The sequence below is a fragment of the Bombus impatiens genome, unplaced genomic scaffold, assembly GCF_000188095.3.
Source record: "Bombus impatiens unplaced genomic scaffold, BIMP_2.2 scf_0080, whole genome shotgun sequence".
NCBI classification, from domain to species: domain Eukaryota; kingdom Metazoa; phylum Arthropoda; class Insecta; order Hymenoptera; family Apidae; genus Bombus; species Bombus impatiens.
In genome coordinates this window covers 128,580-156,335 of record NT_176499.1, presented here as the reverse complement: position 1 = coordinate 156,335, position 27,756 = coordinate 128,580, and the positions used below count along the sequence as shown (strand labels likewise).

At 33.4% G+C, this 27,756-nt stretch overlaps 3 protein-coding genes across 20 annotated transcripts in view; 2 read left to right on the top strand and 1 right to left on the bottom strand.

Moving 5' to 3' along the window:
- LOC100743966 overlaps positions 1 to 17,471 on the top strand; it is a 73,010-nt gene extending 55,539 nt beyond the window's left edge. For 11 of the 16 annotated variants that reach the window (XM_012394265.3, XM_033324897.1, XM_033324896.1 and 8 more), the window contains 7 exons: positions 5,077 to 5,394; positions 5,654 to 6,030; positions 6,311 to 6,586; positions 7,217 to 7,676; positions 7,959 to 9,910; positions 9,998 to 10,209; positions 10,372 to 17,471. In XM_012394265.3, the coding sequence (XP_012249688.1) occupies positions 5,077 to 5,394; positions 5,654 to 6,030; positions 6,311 to 6,586; positions 7,217 to 7,676; positions 7,959 to 9,910; positions 9,998 to 10,209; positions 10,372 to 11,077 (4,301 nt within the window). In that variant the 3' untranslated portion in view covers positions 11,078 to 17,471. The remainder of the gene's footprint in view (positions 1 to 5,076; positions 5,395 to 5,653; positions 6,031 to 6,310; positions 6,587 to 7,216; positions 7,677 to 7,958; positions 9,911 to 9,997; positions 10,210 to 10,371) is intronic. The other 5 variants (XM_033324901.1, XM_024372582.2, XR_004462994.1 and 2 more) reach the window with 4 other exon arrangements.
- A 2,945-nt stretch (positions 17,472 to 20,416) lies between these two features.
- Positions 20,417 to 26,090, bottom strand: LOC100743413 (rhomboid-related protein 2). Of its 3 annotated transcripts, none has more exons than XM_003485701.4 (5): positions 26,038 to 26,090; positions 22,262 to 22,340; positions 21,945 to 22,133; positions 21,315 to 21,640; positions 20,417 to 21,237 (listed from the first exon to the last, which is right to left on the bottom strand). In XM_003485701.4, exons 1-5 carry the CDS (start codon positions 26,088 to 26,090, stop codon positions 20,727 to 20,729), a joined length of 1,158 nt encoding a protein of 385 aa, XP_003485749.1. In that variant the 3' UTR covers positions 20,417 to 20,726. The 3 variants fall into 3 exon arrangements, with proteins under 3 accessions (XP_003485749.1, XP_012249771.1, XP_012249770.1); XM_012394348.3 differs by lacking the exon at positions 26,038 to 26,090 and adding an exon at positions 22,909 to 23,248; XM_012394347.3 differs by lacking the exon at positions 26,038 to 26,090 and adding an exon at positions 22,555 to 22,902.
- On the top strand, positions 24,088 to 27,658 carry LOC100743611 (Meckel syndrome type 1 protein). The gene is made up of 4 exons (XM_003485703.4): positions 24,088 to 24,438; positions 24,969 to 25,662; positions 26,711 to 27,069; positions 27,140 to 27,658. Exons 1-4 carry the CDS (start codon positions 24,362 to 24,364, stop codon positions 27,540 to 27,542), a joined length of 1,533 nt encoding a protein of 510 aa, XP_003485751.1. The 5' UTR covers positions 24,088 to 24,361; the 3' UTR covers positions 27,543 to 27,658.
- The last annotated feature ends 98 nt before the right edge of the window (positions 27,659 to 27,756 follow it).

Here is a 27,756-nt window from a genome sequence, read left to right as displayed (position 1 = left end):
TGGGGACACGTGTAATAATACTTATTTGTTGGTTTAACCCATTACCTGACCCTTACATGCTTGTTCACGGACATTTAAATCATCGATACATACCGCTTCGCTGTTACGAAACAGAAAAAGATTGGACGCGTTGTTTCGTATATTTATTTCGAGAATTCAGCGCCTTCTTTCGTTTCGCATATCGTAGGAAATTTTTGTAACATTTCATTCGGTGATCGACACGCTATCGTTTTTTTTTTTTTTAGGTTTCTCCGGTTTTCGTCGATTAATTTTCTAGCAATTTTCCCTTGATTTCCCTACTATCTTTATATCGATTTCCTGTAATCTTCTACACCAATTCTCCCGTTGCTTTACGATAATTGCAAATTATTAATTCCATCTCGTTGGACGTTCTTCTATTCTACTTGAATTGCCACGAGTCCTGTTCAAGCCCTATCGTCCTATTCTACTTGAGTTCTCAACGCAATCACACGGATACAATGTATACAGAAATTATCTAGCATTTATCTTATCAACGTGATCCGTTTCCATAAGCGTGGCTGAGAAAAACGCCGCATAATAAATTTCGACCGAAAACCATCGATCGGTATAAAGAGAAGCGAGAATTACACGCATGGCCAGAACTAAAGGCGGATAAATGAAATGGAGAGGAAGGGTTGCAGGAAGGGAAAAGGTGTATGGGATTCTCTCGTGATACCCTTTCTGAAATATTCAAGGTATACTCGTCGACTGTTTCGAGCCAGCTTAATTAGCACGTAGCTAATGTCTCTCCCTTACGAGTGATATCGTTTTCTTTCCTTTTTCTGTTCTTCGCTTTTCCCCCATTTCTCTCTCTCTCTCTCTCTCTCTCTTTTTGTTATCTTTCGATTTATCGTTTGAACAAGCTCAACGACATTCTTCCGATTGCAGCCTTTGTTTCGCGTCCTTGAATGCCACGACACAGCGAGGAAATGTAGCTTTGCGCAAAATGTCAAGTATCCAGGTGTTCTGTGTCCGTTTTATAAGCATTATTTTATCGTATGATTTAATAGAGTTTCATGACGTCGAATTATAATTTTATTCTCTACGTGGGAGAATGAATGCTTGTTAGAACTGCGCGATCGTTTCAAGAAAAACTATTTGGAATTAAAGCGCGTTCGTGCGTCAATCTTTTGTATTATTTTTCCGTGAAATGAAAGTAATTCTTGTTAAAAGTATTCGTGTAGCAGCATCATTTGCGTACGTGGACAGTGAGATTAAGAAATATACAGAGAGCGAAGTTGTAAGGGCGAACGAACGCATCTAACAGAATGGAAGCTTACGCTGGTATTCGAGCTCCTTGAAGACTCGCAACAGATCTCGTATCAATCGTTGATGCGTGATAAAAGTGTACAAGAAAATTGATAGATTTAGAAGAACTTGATTTATCGATGTAATGAATAATCTAATCGTTCATCTGATATATATATATATCCAATCATTTATTTCTCGTTAAAAGGCTGATAATTAAAATCGTGTAAAAGTACAACATAATACACCATCGACATCAGATTATAATTATCGACGATTTTTCAATCATTCAAAGTGATCCGCGAGCTTTCGTTATATCAAACTACGATGATACACGCACTAATCTCTAGAGGCCTGTCATACGGTATACTCGTGTCTTTCGAAACACGGAGAAAATTACTGTTGACGCAGGACTACCGATGGTGTATACTGTATCAAACCGGATATAGCGAAGAGAAGCGGAAGGGACACAGTAGCCAACGCGCGAGAGGAAGAATTGTCTACCGAGCAATCATATAATTCGAGCCATACGAGAATATTCGCGACACTGATTGGCAGCTATTCCCCTGTGCCAGAGAAATTGCTTCTCATAATTTAGCTATTGCATACGATCCGATGGCTAATTTTACGAAGCTCGGATAGAATTGATCGGATAATTGCCTCGAAACGTCGTTAAAAATTTGTCGAATTAAATCATTGTTATTTTTGTTGTTGTTTGTTTATTCGTTAAGTGGATTAGAAATTTTCGTTTGTTAAGGTAGAAATCCTTTTTATTCAGAGTCTTCTCTGAATAATCGATAGTAAGAAATTCTCAGTTATTTAAATGAAACGACGATGGGGTTTTTTTACTTATTATGTATATACTCTATATACCGAATATTGTTTTTTTGATAGATGGGTATATTTCATATAACCATTAGTTTGTTTTAATTGATTAATTTGTTTAAATCGTTCAGTTTTTGCCTGCCTTGCACGATGATATCGTTTAATAATTACAATATTGTATCTGTTTTAGTGAAATCAAGATATTTTCATATATTCGTACCTGATATATTTATTATTCGATTAATTACATGAAGATTGAAAAAGGATATAATTGGAAAAATATATTTTTTGTTACATAGGAAGAAAACAATAGATTTACACGATACGCTACGATGAAGTGACATTCGCAAGTAATAAGAGGAAACATATAAGTAAAACAATATTGAGGGTTGTAAATTAGCTTATTAACGTAGCTTTAATTGTCTGTCATATCAAACTCTGTTAATTTATTTGATTGATGTACATAACACAAAACTAACGGAACTCGCGCTCGACCGCGATACTAGAAATTAATAATTATCGCAAATGCTTGTGTCATTCACAGATTGATTAATTACATCACGTCCGCAACGTGAAAATATATCCACTTAACAAATAAATGACACCAAGGTTAAATGTTTCAGATCATTATCAAATCATTATGTACTTTGTAAACGTAAATTAATTTAAACGATGATCGACATACGTTTCGAATGGCCATTATATTGATTACCTTTTTGCTTTGTTCATGTTTAACGTTATACGAAATAGCAGTTTCTTTCGAGTTCAAATAATTTCTTCCATGGTACGTTCCTCGGCGAAGAAATATACATAGAAACATACAAAAACATACTATTCCATATGTAATCTCGAATTAGTATTCACGTATCGGTGTCAATGATTTTTCAAATACATATAAAAATTCGAATATCACAAACCTTACACAATGATGTAAACTCAAAATATTATATCAAATAACATAAAACATTTCTTTTTTCTTTTTTTGAAAAAACAACGACAAGTGAAACAAATTTTATTGCTAAAATTTTGTATTAACATATTGATGTAAATATCGTATTAGCCATTGTACGATAGAATTTCCAAACTATCAATTTATACTTGTTACGGAATAAATAAAAGGTGGCATAAGTAAGTGGCAATGGGAATCAGAGAATTAACCCTTAAAAACTGAAAAGTATGAAATTTAGCTGCTGACCGATTTTACAAGCCCGCTGTATCTCTTTCAGCGACTATACTTAAGCAAATGAGCCCGACAATAATAGCCGTGGAAAGAATAAACTTAAATTTTTCACCTGGCACCCAACCCGTTCCTGGATAAAACCATCAAAGCGATTTTACCATGTCTCCCGCCTCTACGTCAATGTTTGCGAGGCCGCGGGCGAGAGAGAACTTTTTAATTGGCTACCCTTAATTAGTTAACCAGCAAAGTCTCGGTAATTATTCTGTTTCTCGCTCCGTTTCCGTGCGGCCCGACTGCCCGTCCTCCTCCCATCCGACCTGCTGCTGCTTCATCGCTTTTTCCTCATCCCTCTACACATTCGCAGCCTCCTCCCTTCGTGTTTTCGCTGCGAGTTCTTGCTTCTACGATCTGCAGTCCGACAGAGTTGAGCACCATCCCGTATCAAGCGATCGTACCGCTGCTATTTGCACAACTTCATCGCGAACGGAATGTCAAAATATAGAATGTCGCGTCAGGAAAATGATAAAAAGCTTTCGTTCGAAGGATCATCGAAGTAGAGGGCTGGTAGATTGTTAGTGAATTTCCCAATTCGGCTACAGGCTTGCAGCTTTCATTTTGGTTTAGATCTTGCGAGCCTTTTTAGGTTTAGCTTGGACAACGTCCTTTTTTCTTTTTCTCTTCTTTTAATCAATTTGTATGGGAACTAGACGAATAAGGGGATGGAGATTGGTCAATCGATAGTCGACTTTTGGATACTCTTAACTTACAATATCGTACGAGAGACGTGATACACCATTCAGGCTACAAACACCTACTAATTTTCTTGGCCGCATTCGAACGTGCAGATATATTTTCTTGAAAAATATTAGAAAGCTACCCTTAAAAATGTCTTCAGGAAGAATATTAAGCGCTGTCGATAAATATTTTAGATATAGTGACAGTAACGATATTTTACTTCCTCTATGAAAACGTTGTAAGCGACTGGTTATCGAAGATGATCAATTGGTAGTAATTATTCATGAGACATTTTGTAAAGTAAAATTAATTGTATCTCATACATGCATTTACATATCAAAAGACGTGTGCGATTTGCACAGCTTCGAACGCTCAGCTAAACCGTGAAATGGTTCGACGTGTGGCAGACCTTGTTGTTCTTTATGGTACGCGCTATCTGAACTTAAAGCGTAAAGCAAGGAGATAAACTTGGAGCTTTGTGTATTTAAATCTAGATCGAAAAACATATCTTTAATCTTTGCACTCGAGAGCATTATTACTGTTGGATAACCTGATAGATGCGACGATGTGCGATAGATCGATATCTAGCTTTTGGATTTAAGTCTTCAAATCTAGGATTAGATTTCTTGATGTTGTTAAAATATGTAACTTCGTTGTTGTTGTTGAGTCACTAAGTTTTATTGTATTCAATTTTAATCTGTATTCTATATTTTGATAGCCTGTCACATAGAACACACGATACTCTAACATGTAGTAACTTAATCCAAACTTATATCTTATTTATGGCTCAACGATACTAATTGAAATAGTGTGAAAAAAGATGTGTTTTAAGGAGTATACTGGAAATCTGGAATATATTAATAAATGCATTAACATGAAAAAGTTACTCTAATTTCATCCTTCTCAAAGTCTTCGTTTAATCTTCAAATGTAGCTTTGAAAAAAGTCTGATGTAACTTGCCCTTTCCTAACATAAGAATTAATACCGATATTACAGTCGTTGTTGAAAATGTTCACATCATCTTGATCGTATTATTACAAAGATACATATATTTTTCTTTGTTTCAGAAGGTGGCAGACAGATCGGTCCGCACGCCTGCACAGTTTGTCAAAACATCGTGGAAGGAAATACGCAGAGCAGAGCATTGCCACGAAGTCAAGCGTCACAGTATGGACTACGAGAGGATCAAGTAGCACCTGGTGCACGCGTGTGCAATACCTGTAGATGCAAGGCCGTCAGAGGACGGTACACTGCGTGCCCATTGCCCGGTTGCCCAAATCTGAACAACGCTAGCTCGAAAACGAGGGTGAAGAGGTTGCGAGCTTTACCTGCCAAATGGCTCGATTTACCTGCTGAAATTCGCGATCCAATTATTCAAGAGTTTCGTAAGTATCATATGTATTTCCTTTCAATAGTTAGATAAAAAAATGATTCGATAGAGAAAGTTTATTTTACGAAATAGATATCCAAATTCAAATTCTCCAATAAAAAATATTAATTTCAAAGGAAATTGCATAAAACATATACCAAAATTGGAAGTTTACAGTAATAAATATTTATATTATAAGTTAAGGGTAGAATAGATTTATGTTTCAAAAATATTTATCAATGATATTTATTATTTTGTGATATTTCGCTTTCCAGAAATACCAAGTAGCGCGACGAAATGTTGCTCGGCCTGTTTCAATCGTATATCTCGTCGATTGGCACCGCATCTAACCGGTGGTACTGAAGTGCCCGAGGGCTCAGCCGATTCCCTTGCTCGACAATGGACGGATGAGGAACTGGAACAACTAAGGAGAGCCCTTCGAGAGCACGGTACCAACTGGGTGAAGGTTGCCGAGCAAATATCTGGAAAGACGAACCATCAATGCAAAAATTATTATTTTGCCTATCGAAAGAAGCTAAGTTTAGACCAGGTTGTAGCAGAATATTATCAGTCATTGGGCGAAGAGAGAAGACCTTGTTTAACGGACGAAGAAGAAAGTGGTAGCAGTACGAGTAGCTGTGACGAGTTGGCGGTAAGCTGTTAATTAGTTTCCTTGAAAGAATATTTATAACGATTTTATACAGAAAAGTACATTTTGATGAAGATAAACTATATTTAATAATATTGAATGAAACTGTACTTTAAAGTTGCATCAGAAGAGTTAAAGAAAAATTTTGTAATTTTATTAAACAATGTGCAATTTCCTCTTTCCACAAATTAAATTAAATTATATAAAATTATATCTATAATAATACAAATCTTTGTAGCAATAAAGAAGAAATAAATTCATTATTTTAAAATTTTTTATTTAGGTCCATGATTCGAGCGATACAGCCAGTGCAGGTAGTCCAGCGAACAATTTATCCAGTGGAACACCAGGTACACCGGGTGCCACAGCATCCTCGAATCTGCCAATATCCTATTCGCGATCGACAGACCAGAAGCTTGGTGACAAGTTAGTAGCGGATATCGCTGTGGTATCATTGGTACCTCCGGTGAGCATAGGCCCATCGCAACAGTCTTCCACCAGTGGAAGTAGCAACGCTGCTTCGGCTGGCACTAGAGAAGATTATGATAGTTCTGCCACGGTAAGACCAAGTTTTAATTCGCTTGATGGTTAAAGAGGAAATACTAGAGTAAATTATGTAGCTTGTATGCATTATGTAGCATTCATAAGAGAGAACATTTTAATTGATTGATATTTAGATCAAGCTGATTATTGATATTCGTAGCGAACAAAAGTTTTACTAATTAATTTTCTTTTTATTATCTTATTTTCCTTAAATACATTTAGTTTTCATTTTTCTTCTCATATATTTTTAGGCATTACTTTATATTTTATAAGATTTTTGTATTTTTATTGATTTATTTTAATCAGAATTAATCAAAATTATTTTAATCAATATTTAAATCAAGATTATAATAATAATTTTTATAATTTATTTCTAATAGATTATAATTTTCTTTCGATGTATTATTCTGTACATTGAACATTTCATAGTTTTATAGTACTGAAACAATTAGTCTTACATAATTCAATAAAATTATATCATCAAACTATATACCTGAAAAATAAATTGCATTATCCTACAGCATTAAATGAGTTAAAATGATCTCAATGCTATTTTAGTTCTGTTTTCCTTGTTTTCATAATTAAATATGGAAAGAAGTTTGTCACTTGATAGGGCCGTCTGATAGAGGTTCGCTGATTGTTTCAGGAGACAGCGGACGAAGGTCAGGGAGGTACCGATCTAGAAAATAACAGCGTAGTCGTTACGTTAACAACTGCCAATAATTCCACGACGCTGCAACAACAGCACCAGCAGTCGCATCAACAGGTGCCACCACCTTCACACTCACCACCATCCACCACCAGCAACTCCAATCCTCTCACCGTAAAGGATCTTATGCTTGGCGTTATTGAGATGCAACTGAAACGTAATCCTAACAGTCCAGCTGGTACCGGTGGTTCGTCGATACCAGTCAACTCTGGAACACCAACGATATCGAGTATATTAAAAACGGATCATAGGAACGATATCACCTTTGTAAGAGAATATAAACCGTCAGTCACTATGACAAATGCTAGTATGCCAAGGGACTCGAATTTGGCTACTTTGTCGGTGGTATCTGGTCCTCACCATGGACACCGATCTGCTCCTAGTCCTCAGCAAATTGGTAAGTATTCTTCCTTTTCTTTTTCGTTATGAACGAGTATTTTACCAGTTGTCTTCATTTACTTATCTGTCGTTTGAATTTTCTAATTGTTATACATTTTTATATTAAATTTTTATAAACTATCTAAAAGAAGGAGTTGAAATCTTATATCTACGTTTGTAATCTGTAATCCTATTATCTTTTATTCTTGTGATTTATACAACTTTAATTATTAAATTTTGTAATTATATAATTATTTTCATTACTACAGAAAATAATCGTATACGAAAATTCCTTTATTAGGTCAAATGCAAGCAACTATTACTCCCTGTCCACCGGCGCCATCGAGCAGTCAGTCATCAACATCGGATATACTTCCAAAGGAAGGATTAGTCGTGATGCAAGTACAACAGGCACTACGGGAAAGCACCGAGGGCACCCTAGATCTGAGTATCAAGAAACCAAGGCAGCAACAAGAATACAATCATTCCCTACAAACGCTTCACAAACCACCAACCGTTACACTCTACCGGCCAGAACCTCCACCAGGAGCTTACTATCATCCTCACGCTCACCCAGAACAAGGACGCGGCGCGAAAAGTCCTCTGGTGTATGCGTCGTCACCACGACCTCAAGCACCTCTTACACCTAAGATGAATAAAGTCTCGGTCCCACCGCCGCATCCTAAATTATCACCCAAGTTGGGCGCGATAGGGACAACGAGCCACAAAAGTGGTTCCATTACACATGGTACTCCAGTGTCCACTGCACGTTACGAGGGTCTTCTTAGACAAATGACTCCTCCAGGAAACCCTGGTAACGCCTCTGGAACGCCCAGCGTGCCCAGTGGCGCCAATGCAGTGAACGCTCCCAGCAATCAAGGACCTAAAGAAACGGGATCCATAACTCAAGGAACACCTGTTCATCCTTTCGCGGTGGATAAGCGCGCGCCAATGTACGATTATCACCGCACCATTAGACACTCACCTGTAACGACCGGCAATATTCCTGGCCAAGGTCAGGCCCAACCCGGAACGGCAGCAGTGGTAGTGACTCATAGCAATCAGTATAATTCTTATTCGGGACGACCACCTCCTAGTTACAGCATGGAACAACAGCTATCTTCGAGACAGATAATCATGAACGATTACATAACCAGTCAACAGATGCATGCGCGTAGTCGAAGCGTTGGTACGTCTGAAGGTAGTAGTAAAAACGAAGCACCATCTACGTTGTACTATACCAGCACACCTCCGCCACAGACCCACACGCAGCCTCGACAGGGTGTGATACAGAGGCATAACCCACAAAAACAGATCCATTTTCCGCCGCCACCGGGACTGGAGGCGTTCTCCAGTTTGGTGGATGTTGCTGTACAACAACCAAGTCTTCCGGTTCCCCATCCTCATGGACATCCTGCATCTGGTACCAGCAGTCACGAAGGTCTTGGTAAGACCATGGCAGATAGATTGTTGGCTGATCGTTATGGGGATAAGCATCGTCTAGCCATGCATCAAGATCATAGAATGACTGTAGCTCATCATCATCAGCGTGACAGAGAAAGAGAACGAGATCTGGTTCACCTGCGCGAGAAGGAAGAATATAGACTACAAAGAGAGAAAGAAATTCAACAGGAGCACAGATTGGCTCAGCAGAGGGAGAAAGATGTGCAACATGCTGAACATAGGCTATCGATACAGCAACGAGAGAAAGATATGCAGCATACTGAACATCGTCTTGCCGTCCATCAACAAAGAGAGAAAGAGATTCATCAGCAAATGGCAGCAGCTGCTGCTCAACGTGAGAAAGAACATCAAGAGCATCGTTTGGCTGTGCAACAGCAAAGGGAGAGAGATTTGGTACATTTACAGCAGCAACAGCAACAGCAACAGCAGCAGCTACAACAGCATATTCAACAACAACAGAGGATGGAAGCTGAAAGACGACACATGGCTCAGCTGTACAGAGATCAACAGCAGCAACAGCTTGATAGGGACAGCAGATTAATAAGTACTGGGTTTACTCAATCCTCGAGACTTCAGCAACCACAACAATCCCAACAACAACAACAACAACAACAACAACAATCATCCTCTAGACAAAACCAGTCCTCCAATCAGCAGCAAAACGAGTCAGCATCTACGTTAACTGCTGCCAGTTTGATAGATGCTATTATAACACACCAAATTAATCAGAGTGTCGAGAACACTGGTGGAAATTCTCAACCGCAGCGACCTGGTGATCGTCTTTTCCAGGTAACCGAAAATTTGTTGTGTTAATTCTTGCGTGATGTAATTTCATTTATCAAGTGTTCCTGTAGGTAAATGTGTTTTATATAATAGAAAACTTTTCAGGGATTTCACCGGGAAGCCCCAGTAGAACCAAATGGGATGGCTCATAGTCCTGCCGGCGAGGGGAATGGTGGCAACAACGGAGCTGGGAGCGCAGGTGGCAATGGAAGTGGAAATAAACCGATCACTCTTGGAGAACACGTTGACCATATTGTTTCTAAAGATTATGGTCCACCACATTCCTCATATCGATCGTACAGCGGGTGAGTTTCGAATGTAGTTTACTATATTTTTCATAACTCGTTACTCTAATTCCTTCAAATAAATATTATATACCGTTTACGTAAATAAAATTATATAAATAAAAATAAGGAAAGATAACTATTATGCAGATTCTTATTATAAAATGTTTCCTGATCAAATAGGTATCAAATCTCGGAAGATCAGTGGAAGAGGCGAAAAACTAGCGAACCCGATTCCGTTAAAGCCGGAGACGAGCGTCAGATAATTCGAGTCACGCAGCAACAATCACAACAGCAGCAGCAACAGCAACAGCAGCAGCAGCAGCATCAACATCAACACCAGCACCAACACCAGCATCAGCAACCAGCATCATCAGTAGGAAAACAATTCCACTCGGTCGAACCTGTTTCGCCACCAGAACCAGGTACCAATCATTACGGTCGTCGCCTGTATGAAACAACCACTGCCACATCAACTTCCGGAACTCCTTCCAATAAGCCGCACCTTTCACCTTTGGATTACGTTAAGAACAAGATCGTTGAAGTGATGCGTACATCGGAGGACGACAAAGGAGGTAGCGTAGCTGACAGAAACGGAGGAAACGTAACGAGCGGAGAAAAGGACGACAAAATCGGAGGGAACGTGGAAAGCCCCTCGAGTGGAGAAATGATGGTCGACGAGACTCCGAATCAAACTCCTCAACCACCAGCACCGGCACCTACTACCACCTTTTATCCATTCAGCGCTTTAGGCGTTCACACTGGCCCGCCGCCAGCGCCACCACCCCCGACTTCCGGATCAGCCTCTGTGACAAAATCTGAGCAAATGCAAGCCGAGCCGGCACCATTGCTTTCTGCGCAGTACGAACCACTTTCTGACGAGGATTGATAGTCTAATAATTTAGGAACGTGTACAGCAATCTGTACTGATCGACGCTCTGAGAATATTCTTAGGGTATTTATGTGGTTTGTTTATCCTGGATGAAAATCATATCCAGAGTTTGATGATGAATGTTGAATATCTGACAATTACCAATATCTTTTCTCGGGCGTTAGCCACTGCGTTCTAACTGGTCGTGTCCAATAGTTCTTCTCAAATGATAAACAAGTCAAAGGACCTTTTCTCTTATTTCGTTCCGTTTCGTTCCGTTTTTTCATTTCCATTCTCTTTTTTTCTTTTCCTTTTTTTAACATGAACTCTATCATATTCCGCAAATAGAGATTATAGTACGATGTTTTTATATATATGAATAGAGTTTATTTTATAAATTTCATATTCCGTCAGTGTATTCTTTTAGTCGAGGATCGTTTCCGTACTCTCTGTGTACATGTAAATGCGGTTGTTTTACGGAAACGTTATTATTTTTTTAATACTCGTCCCAACGCACGAGAAACGATAACAGCGTAATTTTAATTAATAATTGATATTTTTTTACGCATTACTTATTCTCCGCGCTAATCTGTACGTAAACGTTGTGTATAATTATCAGCTAGATTAAATATAATTATTTCTGTTTTCACCGCCACTTCTTTTTGTTTTTTATAAAAACGCTATGATTTTTTTATGATATCATTCGCTTCTAACTTATACTAGTTAGTTATACAAAACGAGGATTTTTTAATTTCAAAACGGCACAGAGGAATCTATAGAGATGTAAAATTATTAAATCTTCTGTAATACACATATCGTCGTGATATTTAATTTTTTTATTGAATTTGAAAAAAAATATAAGAATAGCGTGTAGTGAAATTTTGGCCAAAAGCGAAAATTGTTTTTAATGCTCATAAAAGCTTTTGAGTAGTGTTCAGTCGTCTTTCTACACGTAATTTTGCGTCTAATTATAGAAAGAAAGTGTGCATCGTACGCAAGTATTCGATCCTTTCCAGAACAAGACTATCAACAAAGATTAAGCGAATAGAATCGACCTGTAGAACGTCCAGGCTAGCCCAAGTTCACAATGGAGACGCTTTTTTGTACATAATGAATGATATATAATCGTTAAACGACGATACAACGTTAGAAAGGCATACGTGTTTTTATTTGGAATGAATCTGTGATGTGTTTGGGAGTATAAAAAAATAGCTTCATCTGTTAATACCAGTGCGAAGAGATCGTAGCCTCAAATTTTGACGAAAAGTCAATATGGCGGACGTGTAAGGACATATAAAATGCATCCTCGCACAGGTTGACGGTGTACTGTCTTATCGAGATCATATTTAAATGTTCTCTTCTTGGTGAAGTGGGTTTTAAACAAAACAACAAAAAAAGTGTAATTCTAAGTGTTGTACATAGTACACAATATTAATTTCTAAGTTGAACAAGTAGGTATATGATGGCTAGTTTAATCGTATGCTATATTGTAAGAATCTAGATTTAGCGTAAGTGATGTAGCTAGCATTTAGGGATTAGACGCCATGAACTGACTAGGGAAAGAACTTCCCGAACTACTTCTCTTATTAATAATAAAAAGAAGAAGAAGAAGAAAGAAAGAAAGAAAACGTATACAGGCGATTATAAATGATCAATGGGAAGAATGATCATCCGTCACATGCAAGCGAATGGATGTGAATTTTATTTTATTTGATTGAAATTATAGAACCTGTACGCTCTGACTATCAAACAAACAAGAAAAATACATTACGCAGTTATACACGTTGCAAAACACAAGTTACATTTTCACTTACTCAAATAAATACATATACATGCATACATACATCGGTGAAGACACGTGTAACACATAAAGAATTTTTATATAGCCTAATTTTATATTTGTATGCAAACGTAAGTTGAACCGTGCGGTCTGCTCCTTCATTTAGTCACGCGACACTCGAAACGAGAACCTTAGTCCCCTTGTCATAAGAAAAATATTGCTTTTTATTGCAAATATCTCCTGCACGGGAAATCACTTCTACCAAACGAGTATATATACATATATGTATACATACATACATAACACACATACGTATGTATGTATGTATATGCTTATTATATACATACATTTAATATATATGTATATTCCTTCGTACTTTATTTCTTTACACACTTTTTTATAATCAAGCTCATGAAAGCTCTCGAGAAAAAAAAGCATTCAGTCGGATAATGCGAGTGCCTCTATACATTTGTGCGAACTATTTTTACCAAAATGTAAACATAGATTTCGTTGTCTCTACATTGTGGGTCGCGGTAACATCATCTTCGTTTCGCTTTATATGTTTACATCGTTTTGTTTCCGCGAGGATCATATCGGAGGAGTATCCAATATTATATGTACATACTGCACACGCGTGAAATATTTGTTCGATAAAGAATGTTCGAACTATAACGTCGGTGAAATAGAGTTCGTTTGCATCTATATATATATATATATATATAGATGATATATATATATATATATGTATGTGTGTATGTATGTATGTATGTATGTATGTTGCGACACATGATCGTTTCAGTGAAGCAGACAATGTCCAAAAAGGGAAAAAATGGAACAGATGTCTCGAGACCAATGTTATGAACGAAAAACAAAGATCTTACAAAGCCTCCTTGACACGATCACGAGTTGATAAAATAATGATTTTAAAATTCAAAGACTTCTATGTGTTGACTTTTCTTCGACGTTTTTTTTCTAGCGATTTTACTTTTCTTGAAAATGAAAAAAGGAACGAAAGGAAAAGTTTAGCTTTTCCTATAGGCGTTCGTATTAAACTTTAACACAGGAAATACTCCTTACAAACGAATAGCAACGGTGGTATCGGGACACTTCAGGATTGCGAATTCGTCGTTTACCTCTCGCGAGTTACATGTTACCGTCTATAGAAAAAAAAGAGGAAGAGTGAAAGAACGAGAGAGAGAGAGTGAAAGAACGAAAGAGAGAGAGAGAGAGTGTGTGTGTGTGCGTGTGTGTATGCAACACAAGATCGTTTGATAAAACCGTGTCTGTAAATAAACGAACTTATTAACCTTCGCTTCGCCAGTGGTCTCATGTTAAGGATTCTTAGTATCTTTTCAACTTGCGACTTCGAAAAAAAGAGAACTTCTGCGTTCTATGCCGCAATTTTTACATATTTTTAAACGACAACGTAAAAAGGAGTCTTTAAAGATCTCGGATGTTAAGGAAACACGTGATCATCGATGCATCCATGCCGACACACTGTCCTTTCTCATGCTGTTGTGATTATAGTAATATCGCGTCATTCGAATGAATTATATTACGTTTAGTTGGTAACACAGTATCAAATTATGGTCACCATCATTATTATCTTTATCTCTACAATTACCATTACAATTATAATATCCCGTCATATTGATTAATCCTGCAATAGCATTTTGTTTTTTGGGGTTATCGAAAGCGGCAATCTTCGCGAATGTAATTCCAATGATTTGCATAAATTGATATTCTGCGATCTATAAATCAGTGTAACAGATTTTTACCCTTCTTATTTGGGCAAAACTCGCATCATTTCCTTTTTTCCAATTTAATTAACTCAAGTTATTGACTTTCATTGACATTCAAAGAGTCATGTAAGATATTCGATTATTTCTTGCAAATCCAAATGTAACATCACTATACATAAAGCCAATGTATATCTTTTTCGTAGAAATTGTTTCTTATATTTCTGTCATGTCATATAGACCTTTCACTTCAGAAACTGGGATCTTTTATGTCCTATACTAACCTGGATCTTTTACTGTTAACGATGTGCCACTGCAGGATTAATATTGTTCTGTTCGATCGTAGAATCGTGAATGTCAAACAGAACGGGATATAAATCAGAAATTTCTCTCAGCGTGTGATAGTAATTTAAAATACTGTTCTGTTCAACGCATATAACGTAAAAACGATATTCAAAATGAAATGCGTTAAAAGATGTCAATCAGAGATCATCTTCTCAGTATTATTCGGATAATCTGCCCTGGGCGCAAGAAGGTATTCATGAGAAAAATTAAAATGACAATATACAGGGTGTCCGAGTCTTTTCCAGGCAAATTTTATCAGAATGTTCTATAGATATAAATAAGAAAAAGATATTATACAAATATAAGTCGTTCGAAGCTTTATTAAAATGTAATAATAAAGATGAAAAATATAAAAAAACAATACGTAAAAGTTAGATCACCAGTATCGGCTGACTTCACACGTCCATACTTTCATGCGTGAATAACCTTAGAAGAAAATACTTATATTAAACAATTATTAATATATGTGAACGAATACAAAGATTTAATTAATTCACTGAGATTGACTTCGTAGATAATTTTAAATTGGGATAGTAACACTTAATGATTACATTAATTGTGAACTTATCCTTGTCTTATAACATAGTACATTCAAATCAGCTTCTTGATATTTTTCAATAAAGCTTCGAGCGACCTATATCTACGTAACATCCTTTTCTTATGTACACCTAACAAACTATGACCAGAAGAAATTAGAATACCCTGTATAAACATGTGTACACTATATAAATTCACGCGAGGAAAAACAACATGGGAATTCTGCAGCTTCGCATGAGATATACAGAGCATTTATTTTAGCCAATGGTAAGGCGATTCACAATCAACATAAATCGTATTATTACGGAGCTTTACATTCGTCGTAACATCAAAGAAATAAACAGCAGAAAAGAACAAAAAGATAAGAGTAAATTTTAAATTATACAAAATCGGAGTCCTGAAGAATACCGTGTTTAAATGCTTCCAATAAATTAAACAAATAAAAAACAAAAGATAACATATAGAGAATGGAATATTAGGACGAAACAAATACATAAACGGAAAAGTATACCTAGTGTGAACGACAGCAATTTCTAAACCGTGATCCGATTGTACTTTTCGAAGAGTGCCCTTGGCGTTTCTCTGCTTTCTTTCTGCTGCATTAACGTAGATTGTCGTAGGTCGTAGGTGATCGAACGCTTTTACTTTTCTCGCTCGCCGCCTTATCGAACTTCATCATCAATAGCTCCATGTCTTCGGCCGTAATACGAAACTTATGAAATATACATATTGAGTATGTATAATCACCAAATTAATACACACAGAATTATATGTGTCTCTCAGAAACTACGTTGGTCAACTTCATACATGAAAAGATAAAAAAAAGTGGTAGAGAAATGTATATACCTTGCTTATTTTATGATTATTTATGTTATATTCTTGCAGTGTACGAATAAAAAAATAAACTGACGAATGTAAGTCACTTTTTTTAATCAAGCTAGATGCTAATCACGTTCTCAGAGAATGCAATTCTAGAATTTGATGAAAAATGGTGTTGATCAATTTGGCTCCTGAGAGCCAAATATATATGTGTACCGGAAAAATTTTTGTGAACTCTCTTTGATCTATGCGTCGATCTTTGTACATACGTACAAACACGACTCGACATTGTGCAATTGTGTGTAAAAATATTTTCAAGATTAACACTTGCTCAGATCGAACTCTCGAGCGATACTCTCGGATATTAATAGCGGAATCGAATGTCCTATATTAGAGTTGAAGTTAGAAAGTGGAGTACGACAATGGCAATCCTCTTTTTTAGATACTTCGCAACATCGCAAGACAAAGTCAAGTGAAAATAAATATACATACATGAGAAAACACACAGACACGATAAAAGAGAACAAAAAAGATGAAAACTAATATTATCGTTGACATGGCAGGTAAATCACATCTAGACTATTCTATAGACTAGAAACGACGTAAGATATCGATAAGACATCGTGTGTATGTACCTATAATCGTTTGCAACCTGAAGGGACATCTATCGATTGATGATTCCTTTCACATAAGGAAATCTGTACATAGGTAAAAGAGAGAAAGTAGATGGAATGAGGTAAAGAACACGCCGAGGTACTCAGCTCCATCCTAAGCAAAAAATATTGTACCATAATAATAATAATGATGATGATGATGACGATGATAATGCTTATGATGCGGTTGCGCGGAATGCGAGAAGCTAATAAGAAGATAAAAGAGTAAATGAAACGAGATTTAAACAAAAAGGAAGAGGAAGAAAAAGCAAAAAAAAAAAAAAAGAAAAAAAGGAGAAAAGAGAAGTGAAATAATAACATTAAAATAAACAAAAGAAGAAAGGCTAAGAAGCGATATTACCTACGAACCCGCTATTAATGCGATTAATTCAAATAAATTAACTACAATTAATAGCGAGCGAGAGCATACCACGCCTACAGTAAACTACAGGTGTAGCATACACGATAATATTATTATCAAGACAGTTCAATGTAAATTGTTATTTTTGTTGAAATAAAAATCACCTCCGTTATAATAACGATCACCCCTTTTGACTCTTGTCTCTGTGAACACTTTATTATAGTTTTTATTGTGGCCAATTATGGATATACAGAGCGTACATGAGTCTCTTTTTTTTTAAGACGCGCACAGCGCCGTATGAAATTTAAAGTTCCTGATAGATTAATATAAAACTGAAATTTAAGGATTAAATTCACAAATTACATATATCGAAATATTTAATTAGAAAGAATAGCCTGGGTTATGTCAAATTTATTTTTACTCTACGATTCATTGTTCCTTCGTTTTATTTTCATGTTAGGTAAGGAGGATGAAAAAGGGTACATATTTATTTTTGGTGGGTCAGAAATTGGTGACTCATGTGACAGGAAACGTGTTAACGATTAGTAAATTTCAAAGGAAGCTTCAAACTGATTTCGATATCTAATAAGTATTTTTCTTTTGAAATAGATAAAAATATATATGATAATTTAATTATACAGTTAATCATTTATGTACATAAGTAGAATCTAACGATATGTCGTTCTTTTTTTTTATTGATAAATATAATACTTGACTGAAAAAATATATGCATATATAGGAAATGATCGTACCTGTCCAAAATAATGGTACTTATTATTAAGATAGAAACTGTTTATCGAACGAATGAGGAAACTTAACGATTATCTGTATTTTAATGTCGAAATAGTATCTAAAGCGATGGTTGATTTAGGATTTACTCTATTCTATTTTATACAGAATGCGTGCAAAATATGCAAGTAATATGAACAAAATGTTTCTTTGTCCCCGCATCGAGTTTAATTATTTTAGGTTAAATATTTAGTGTCGCTCATAATTAATTTTGTAATAAGAAATTTATATTCTAATTTTATAATGAATCTAACTATTATTCGACGATTTAACAATTTTAATTTACAATAACGAATGACAAAGTAATAAAACATAAATTAATTAAAAATTTAATTAAAGCAATTCGACACATATCTATTAAATTGCAACATTAATATAATTTGTATAAATACTAAGAATAGACTCTACTTGACAATCTTTTCTACTGTCCCATTTCATTATTATTGCTAAAATTAGTTGGTATTCTTTTTTTTTAAATAATGATTCCCTTCTTCAGATAAATAGTTTTGCTATATAATATTTACAGTGCATACAATATCTACATTATCATTAAGTTACTATATCATTTTGTAATGCTAAAAAATAAAAATAAAAAACATATATTTCCCATTAAAAAATACAGTTCTCCCATTTCTGTTTATTTTTAAAATTATTTGACTAATTATGAGCGATACTATACGCAAATAATTATTGATTTTATATAGTAGCACAAACACGCATTTTTTAATTTAACATTTCATATTTATTATAAAACTTACATACACAAGATAATACATAAGAAGCACTTACATGCGAAGAATCATCTAAATACGATTAACGAATAAAGTTGAGGTTCTTTGATAAATTTTTCTTTATTCAGTCAATCAAAATTTTCTTTATTCGCTCAAGTTCGTTTTAAAATAATTTTTGTTCAGTTTCTCTCGATTTTCTGTCGGATTACCCTGTCTATTAAGATCATTACAACTATCATGTAACATACATTTTTGAAACAACAACTTCACTTCAATTATCGTATTAATTACGTCTTTTACAATGAAGCTCTTAAACTAATAGTTTAGTTTCATGTTTTGCATTTTCATTATATGTATTTCGTTACTCTCGAGAGCAGTCTAATTTTAAATCGGTTATCTTAATATGAAAGTACAAAAATGAAGGACTTATATTATCCTTAACTTTCATTGGATTGTAAGCTGTGTTCCCTTCTTGTGCGTATTTCATATATTTGAATCTTAAAGATATGATTAGTATTTATGTGATAAAAACAAAAGAAGAATGAAAAAAATAAATAAAGATTTTATTTGGTGAGAATAAAAAAATTAATATACTTGCATTTTCCTTGCATATACTGATATTAACAATTAACTTAATTAGTAACAAAACATAATAGATATACTTGTGCATGACAAACCTGAATAATTATTAAAATTGCTTTAAATTGAAATATACTTTCAAATGATTGTACCTCATGATTCACGGGTATCTTTTAAAATATACTTTTATGATTTTGATATATTGCCAAAATTTAAGATAATTACTGTTGAATTAAAAATTTTGTAATATTTTAAGTGTGACTTTATGAAAGTTGTGTAATATTTCATTATGAACAGAGTAGTTAAAATTAAATCTCAATATGTTTATTTTCCTGATAAAATTAAAATAGTGCGTTTTTAAATAAATGATAATGTTAAAACAGTGCTATTTTTTATATACACCTCAGACTTAGATTTCATTTTATACTTACAAGGCACTAGTAATTTTTTATTTTCTATTGTTGTTATATTTTTGTCAAGTTTTTATCTATATTGAAACGAATAATTTTACTATTTTAGCAGCCAAAACATAGATTTTGCAAATAAAAATTTCAAGTTTATGAAGGTCTTTATACATCTTACACATATATGTGGACAAATTTGTTCTGTAACATTAGTTTAGTAGTTTGCAAATCAGGTACATGACATAGTGAATTATAAATACATGATATAATAAAGCACGGAAACTTATTACATAAAAATTACCGTAGAAGAGAAACGTTCCATAATAGTATATATGTATATAAATATATATACCAGTAATACTTTAATATTTTACATATATTATAATAATAAAATTTATTTTTTCCAAATTAAATACTAATCAAATATTATTCTAATATGTGCTCAAATATTTAAAACAACGCACTATAAAATTATCATATTGCAATTATCACTTTAGGATATAGCATTTGTAACATTTATATCTTATCATTATATTTTATAGCATTTAATATTTTATCTTTGAACGATTATCATTTAACGTATTTAATTTATTATTATAAAAATAATTGCTTTTATTATACTTTTAGAGACAATGAAATAGCAAAAAAGTTATATTACATTTTTTTACCATTAACGCGGAATATTATCGAGTATAAAATTATTTGTCATTACGATATGTAATAGCTATTTCTCCTGTGCAAAATATAGAGACCTTCTATATCACAGTATGCAATATATTAATGTTCAGTTTAGATATATACAAGTGCACTGAAATTTGCACCTTATTTATCTAACTGGTATTGTAGAAAAAGTTTTACTTGTCTCTACTTACATAGTGGCAAGATTACAAATTTCGACTGCGTTAGAAAACGCAGCAGCATTAAGAGTAACTAATCATAATAAGACGTATACAAAATATTCCATAAAATGGCGGCTGTCATAAGTACAGTGTAAGTAATAATACTGGCCCACCACACGACTTTTTCCCAAGTTTTTACTTCAAGATTACGAAGTACATTTATACCTACGAGCAAACCCGCAATGGCACCAGCAAAGTGAGCAACATATCCAACTTGGTCATTGGTTTCTAACACGTAACGGTTATATATTGCTTGACTAATGTCAACAACTGTTACAATAAGGAATACTAACAATTGTAAAACAGCAAATTCCATTTGCGACCAGTTCATTAATATAGTTGCCACATGAGCTGTAATTAATGCATATACACCACCTGATGCTCCTGCTAAATATACTGTAGGATCCGATACAGAGGTACCAAGAGATCCTGCTACGACACCTGCTATATATATAGTTAATACTCTCCACCATTTGTGTACCATCTCCAGTGGAATACCCAGCATTATTTGCACAAGTAGGTTTACTACTAAATGAAATACTCTGTATAAAGAAAAGTACATATATTTTAATTATTTAATCATATAAATAGTTATCTGTAGAATAAGAAAAATACATACCCCACATGTACAAACATATATGTTAAATACCTCCATGCTTGGTATCTTTTGTGTGGATTATAAATAAATAATGTAGCTGCTGGTCCTTCGACTGAAGGTGATTTATATACAATTACATCGTATAAAAATAAAGTAATTTCTAGTATAGATATAATTATCATTGCTAGTGCTGGAGGTTTACAACTATATTCTTCTTCATACTGCCCATCAGGTATGTCACTAGACCTTGCTAGACCTTCAAAAGGAGATGGTCTTTGTGGAACCATAGATTGTACATATCGTTGCACAAGATGACCAAAAACACCTTGCATATCTTTTCTATGAATCTAAAGAAGGATATAGAATTTGTTTATTAGTTTCACACTGAATAATAAAAAATATTATGGTGAAGTAATCTAAGAGAGATAAAATAGATCCTATAATTGTATAAATTCAATTGACCTGGTAATCAACAGATGATTATTGATCTATTAAAAAATAGTCCTTTATCAATATCTTTATTTTTTCAATAATGATAAAAGTAATAATATATAGAATAAAGTACATAAATAAGCATTATTCTATGGTAAGAACACAATTGCAGATAAAGTAAAATTATAATAAAAGTAATAGTAATAGAGATAAAAATACCATAGCTATAAATTCTGGATAATCTAGATATCCAGAATCATCTAGATCTGCTTTATGCATTATTATATGGACAACCCTGGTTGGAATATCATTAGAGTAACTAGAACTGCGTATCATAGCTCGCAATTCTTGATACGAGATTTTTCCATCTCCATCAAGATCATATTTTTCAAATATAGATTTCCAATGCTGAAAACATTGAAATTATTGCAATATATAAAAAGCTATACCGTTTATCAAATTTATAATATATAATGTTTATACAGGTTATGGGACACTTATAATGAAAAGTATGCATAGAAAAGATAAACTCTTACAGAATTATTATACTGCAATGGTATTGTTATACCAGACTCTCCTTCTTGATTACTTGACATTCTTATTAATTTGAAACCTCTGCAACACAAAATAAAACCTAATGTAAATAAATATACGATACAATAAATATTATATGACTTAATCTCATTATTCTTATCCTAAAAAAAAACAAATTAATCCTTTCAAAAAGGTGAAGTAGTATAACTTATTGAAATTACTATAAAAAATATACTTTACATTTTATACTTGATAAAGGAAAGAATATATATGTACATTTAAATTCTTTTCATACCTGTATCCGATTAATTTGTCAAATTTGTACATTTGTTAAATTGCATATCAAACGTACGAATGACACAAGTTATGTCTACTTCTACGGCACACGATCTACTACATTCTTTAGCTATTACGGAGAAATTTATTTTACACATTATTTATACGAATGATACACAATTATTTTATCTTATCGGATCGATGCATTATCCGGAATATAGACAGAGAAGATTTATGTATTGTGTAGTAGACGATTGAGATACATGTACGGTTCTACATGTATTCTATGTATCCGCGTGATGTATATTGTACATGGACATTGATTTATTCAAGCATCTTTGATTTTTTCAAGAAATACCATTAATCTTAATACCTCTGCAATCGACAAGAATTTTAATCGTCTGTCAGATAGCTTAGTTTATCTTCGAACCAAATTTCCCATTACTATGATCGGTTAGTATTATATGTACACAGTACGAAGACTCGTATCTCATCAGGTATAACAGGACACGTTTTGAAAAGACTATACGGTTGAAAGTCGCCAGCGTCGCAACTCGCAACAGGTGAACTTAAAGCGGTCCAAGCATCGCACAAATAGAAAGTACCGTAAGATGTTCTACTGTGTGGCAGAATGTTGTAATTATTTCTTTATTGACATAACAGAACAGTTCTACCTGTTTGTATAGTTAGATAAAATAAAATTCTTATTAATAATAAAGTTAAAAATCTAATTCCTAATATAGCAATTTCTAATTTCTTTCTTTTTCCCTATAATAATTTGGATAATTGATTAAAATAAATGTTAATGATGATTGAAATTACAAAAAATTCCTTATTGATAATAACATTAAAAGTGGAGATAGTAATTAAAATCTAATATTATTGTAAGATAATAAAAAGTTGTAATTCACCGGTATACTAACAAGAATACATATCTTCATTGATGATTCATACAGTTTTCTTAGTGAATCATAAAATTCGTGTGTATGTAAGTACGCTAGATAGCTCACATACGTATGTATATTGTTTAGCTTTACTTTCATCAAAAAATTAATGAAGTCTGGAGCGACATTTGGTACTTTGTTACCAGCAAGTGATTAAAATAGAATATAACATTAGAGTATTTATGAAAGAATTGTGAGAGATTTATATAAATAGGATTACATAGATCAAAATGCTCGTGAAATATTAAAAAAATTCAGATTATCCGTTCAGTATTACTCTCTTAAAATTATTATAATTATATGTTATTAATATTACTTATATCATTAAAAAAGAATTATTTATTATTACATTATTAGAATAATATAATATAAATACACTTTTATTTCATTTTTTACAAAAAATTATCTGCAATTAAAAATCTTAATACATGCTATTGAAAATTAATATTCTATGGATACAATATTCTATATATGTATATACATGTAGGTATATACAGATAACTTTCTTGATATTTAATCACTCGCGAAAGATGTGTATGAAATATTGCTGTGTTTATTACATGTCCCGCCTTATAAAAAGCTGACTCAACAGGATGTAAGGTTTTTACAACTACATTTTATTTCTATGTCAAAAGAAATTCGCCACAATCATACGTAAGAGGGTACAGACAACATAAAACGTAAGTACTCAGCTGTGTATGTATATATTCGTGTTGTCAGACCCGTTACCAAGCAACAGAGGAATCGATATACAATATTTCGTATGCGATTGTCGGTACCTTGTTCTCGTCAGTTAGCTCTTTTTTCTCATACCCAAATGTTCTTTTATTTCAAATCGATTTCTTATCAAGTGATCGATATACTTCGGAGTAAAAACAAAAAATGGCATATAAGATACGGAAGCAAAAAATTGCCGTCAATTACAAAGTTAAAGAACCTATAAGCAACTTTAAAATAAGGTAACATTTTGAATCTTCATCTTTCGTTATGATAAAAAAATTTTACAAATGTCAACGTTCATAAGATTATTATTTTTCACTATTATTGTCTGTTTATTATTCCTTTCTATTATTATCTCTTTCTTGGTCAGTTCCAATGTATTGTTTAAAATGTATAATTAACCCTGAAATGGTATACATACTACTTTTCTTAGACTATTAAATAGCACACGAGGTCTCTTGTGCATTGAAATACAGCCCACATTGTGTCATCTATGTTATATGTCAGTAAAAAGATTATTTTATAAAGAAGGAGGAGGACTATGTAAAATAAATCACTATCTATTTCCATACAAAATTTTGCTAAGACCGTGAAAGAGTCTGGCATGCTATTGCAAGATTAATTCTGATCGCCCAAATTGAAAACAACGCGACTGTTCTGCCGCCGAAACTGGTACCAGACATGTCGATAGAATTAGATCCTGGCCATCTGGCAGAGATTGTTTCTACATTCTAAATTGTATTTATCTTCCGTGTGTTTATTGTTTCAGAGTCAAAATCGTGCAGCAAAGGCCTTTGCTTGCAGAACTGCTCGAAAACGAAGGGGATACCAGGGACTCGAATTTTCTTAAAGAGGAGGATCGTATTTTTAACTGGCAGGAAAAAGTATTTAGTCCATTCGAACTAAGTTTTTACAGTGAAGAAACGAATTGTCTGACTGAATGTCAGAAAGCATATTACAGACAAATCAAAGAGAAGAATATCGAGGGTTCTCATCTTTATACCTACACACAAAATGATTCTTATTATCTGGGTGACGAATTGTTAACGAAACCTTATAAGACAAAATTGGCAATTAAAAACCAAACTGCATTGCCGGCTTTGCAAAATCGTAAACCTTTCCCTGAAAGGTATAATAAAGCGGTTATTGATGATGCACCTGACGAAACAAGGATTCGAACGAATCATTATCTTTACATGGAGCGTTCTACAATGTATGTCATGGTTGACTTATCTGAACGAGATAAAATCTTAACATGCTCCGACGAGAATACGGAAATAGTGCTGTTCACGATTACGTATAATGAATTGCATAAAATTCTGACGGTAAATCCCGACTTCACAAACGACCATTATTACACTATCACGAATTCCAGCGGCATTCAATTTAATTATTGGCTCGAGCATGTTTCCGAGAAACAATCGTCATTGGAATTACAGCAACAACAAAATGAATCGCGAAAAGTGAGTATGTATATGTATATAAAATGCATGATCAGATTTTTCCATGGTAAACCGGTTTAAACATGTTTGCATAATTAAATGCTGCCTTCTTTAGTTTTTTGTATACCTTTAATTTAAGTTGAAGGTGAAAGTTATTATTACATTTTTAATCTAGTGTTACAAGTAAAATATTTAGGACTAAATCAATTGAAGATTTGATTACATTAATTCAAATCTTTCACTGTAAATTGGTTTGAACGTTTTAAAATATTTCTATTTAATTCTGTTTGCATATTTACATACGGTCTTTTCTATTGTTTCCAAGTTAAAAATTTTATTAATAATTTTTCTAATTTTAATTATGTGACAATATTATATTATAAAATATATACATACCCAACATAGGAGATTTCAGAGATTTGTCTCATCATTCTTTGAGGATAAAACATAATTCTTGAATTCAGCGAAAATTAATCATTAACACAACAGTTATAATCTTTTATAACTAAACATATGACACACTAAACTAATTTTAGTTGTTTTATTTTACATTTGGTTAAAACATACTCGGGAAATGTGATTATCTTCATATTTAATTTTGTATTTTCGATCATTTTACTACAATACAATCAAAACTTATTAATTACTTAGAATATATGAAATACGTGGGAACGATGAAGTACATTCACCGGCGTAGTCTCAAACTCAACTGAATCTTATGGCAGTGAATGGCTCCTTGAATACGTTCACACTATCGATTCTCCTCCGTATACATTTATGAATACATACATATATCTATATGTTTATATGTACACGGTCGAGCAGTATATATTGTTATTTAAACGGAAAAGCAACTTTCACACAGTTTCGGATTATCACGATAATGTATTATCGTAGTGTATTATTTAAGATATTATCCTGTTATATGTAAAAAACATATATTTTTTATGATAAAATTATTTGAGAAATAATTAAAGGCATTATAAAAATGTTTCAAAATATCATACTTATTCATTTTTTAATAATATATACAAAGTAACCAGATAATGTTTTGATTTTTATATTTTAGGAAATTAAAGAACATCTGATGTACAAAGAAGCAGAAGTATTTCACAGCTTTCAGTTAGCATCACCAAATGTATATAAATTTTTTATAAAATTGGACATTTTATCAGCTCATGGTTTCTTTTTTAATGGACTTTGCATTTCTTACTATGTTGATTTGCCAGAACATTGGGGCACAAGTCAAGTTGATAGATTGTATGGAAGAACTCAAAGATGTAATTTAAAGAATAACTCTGCGTATTTTAGTTATGCCTCTGAAATATCATTAGATTTTCAATCTGCGGCTATGCTTCATGCAAACAGTATTTTACCATCTTGGCCTCGATTATTGCTATCAGTTACATCACTTGACAACTGGTTTAGGTAAATTAAATATAAAAATTTTTATACTTTGCATAATAAAAAAATTAAATTTAACAATTAAAAACTTCAGATATCGTACAGAAGGTTATGCTGTTATTCCTTTGCCTGTATTACCTGGTTCATATAAATTCAATATCCCAACTTGGCGACCAACAGGAAGTATTATCAACACCCTTAGAAGATTTTTTACAGGTGGTACTTATGAATTGGAAGACATAACTCACTGTAGTATCCCAAAAGGACATGAAGATAAAATGTTAAATAAGTCATACTTAAATGTTACACCAAGTGGTTACATTAAGTTAAATATGGATATCATCCATCAAACTCATGGCTCAATTAAACAAGATGACCACTTAAATTATTTTCAGAGATTGAGCACAGATAAACTTATGACTAATATAGACAATATTTTTGAACAGTTCAAAGCAGCCAGAGAACGTATGTTACAAATAAAAAATTTAAACATTTAATTATGTAAATTTAAATGATTAATAAGCTATAAAAAGTGATCTGTGATGTATTGTAAATACTAGATAAAGGATAATCTGTAATGCATAATATTTGAAAATAAACATTTTTTAATACATTTGTAAAATGGTGTAGAATATCATAATTTCTTCCAATAATTATTATATATCAGTTTAAATGTAATATCAGGATATTTATTTTTAACCTACAAATATA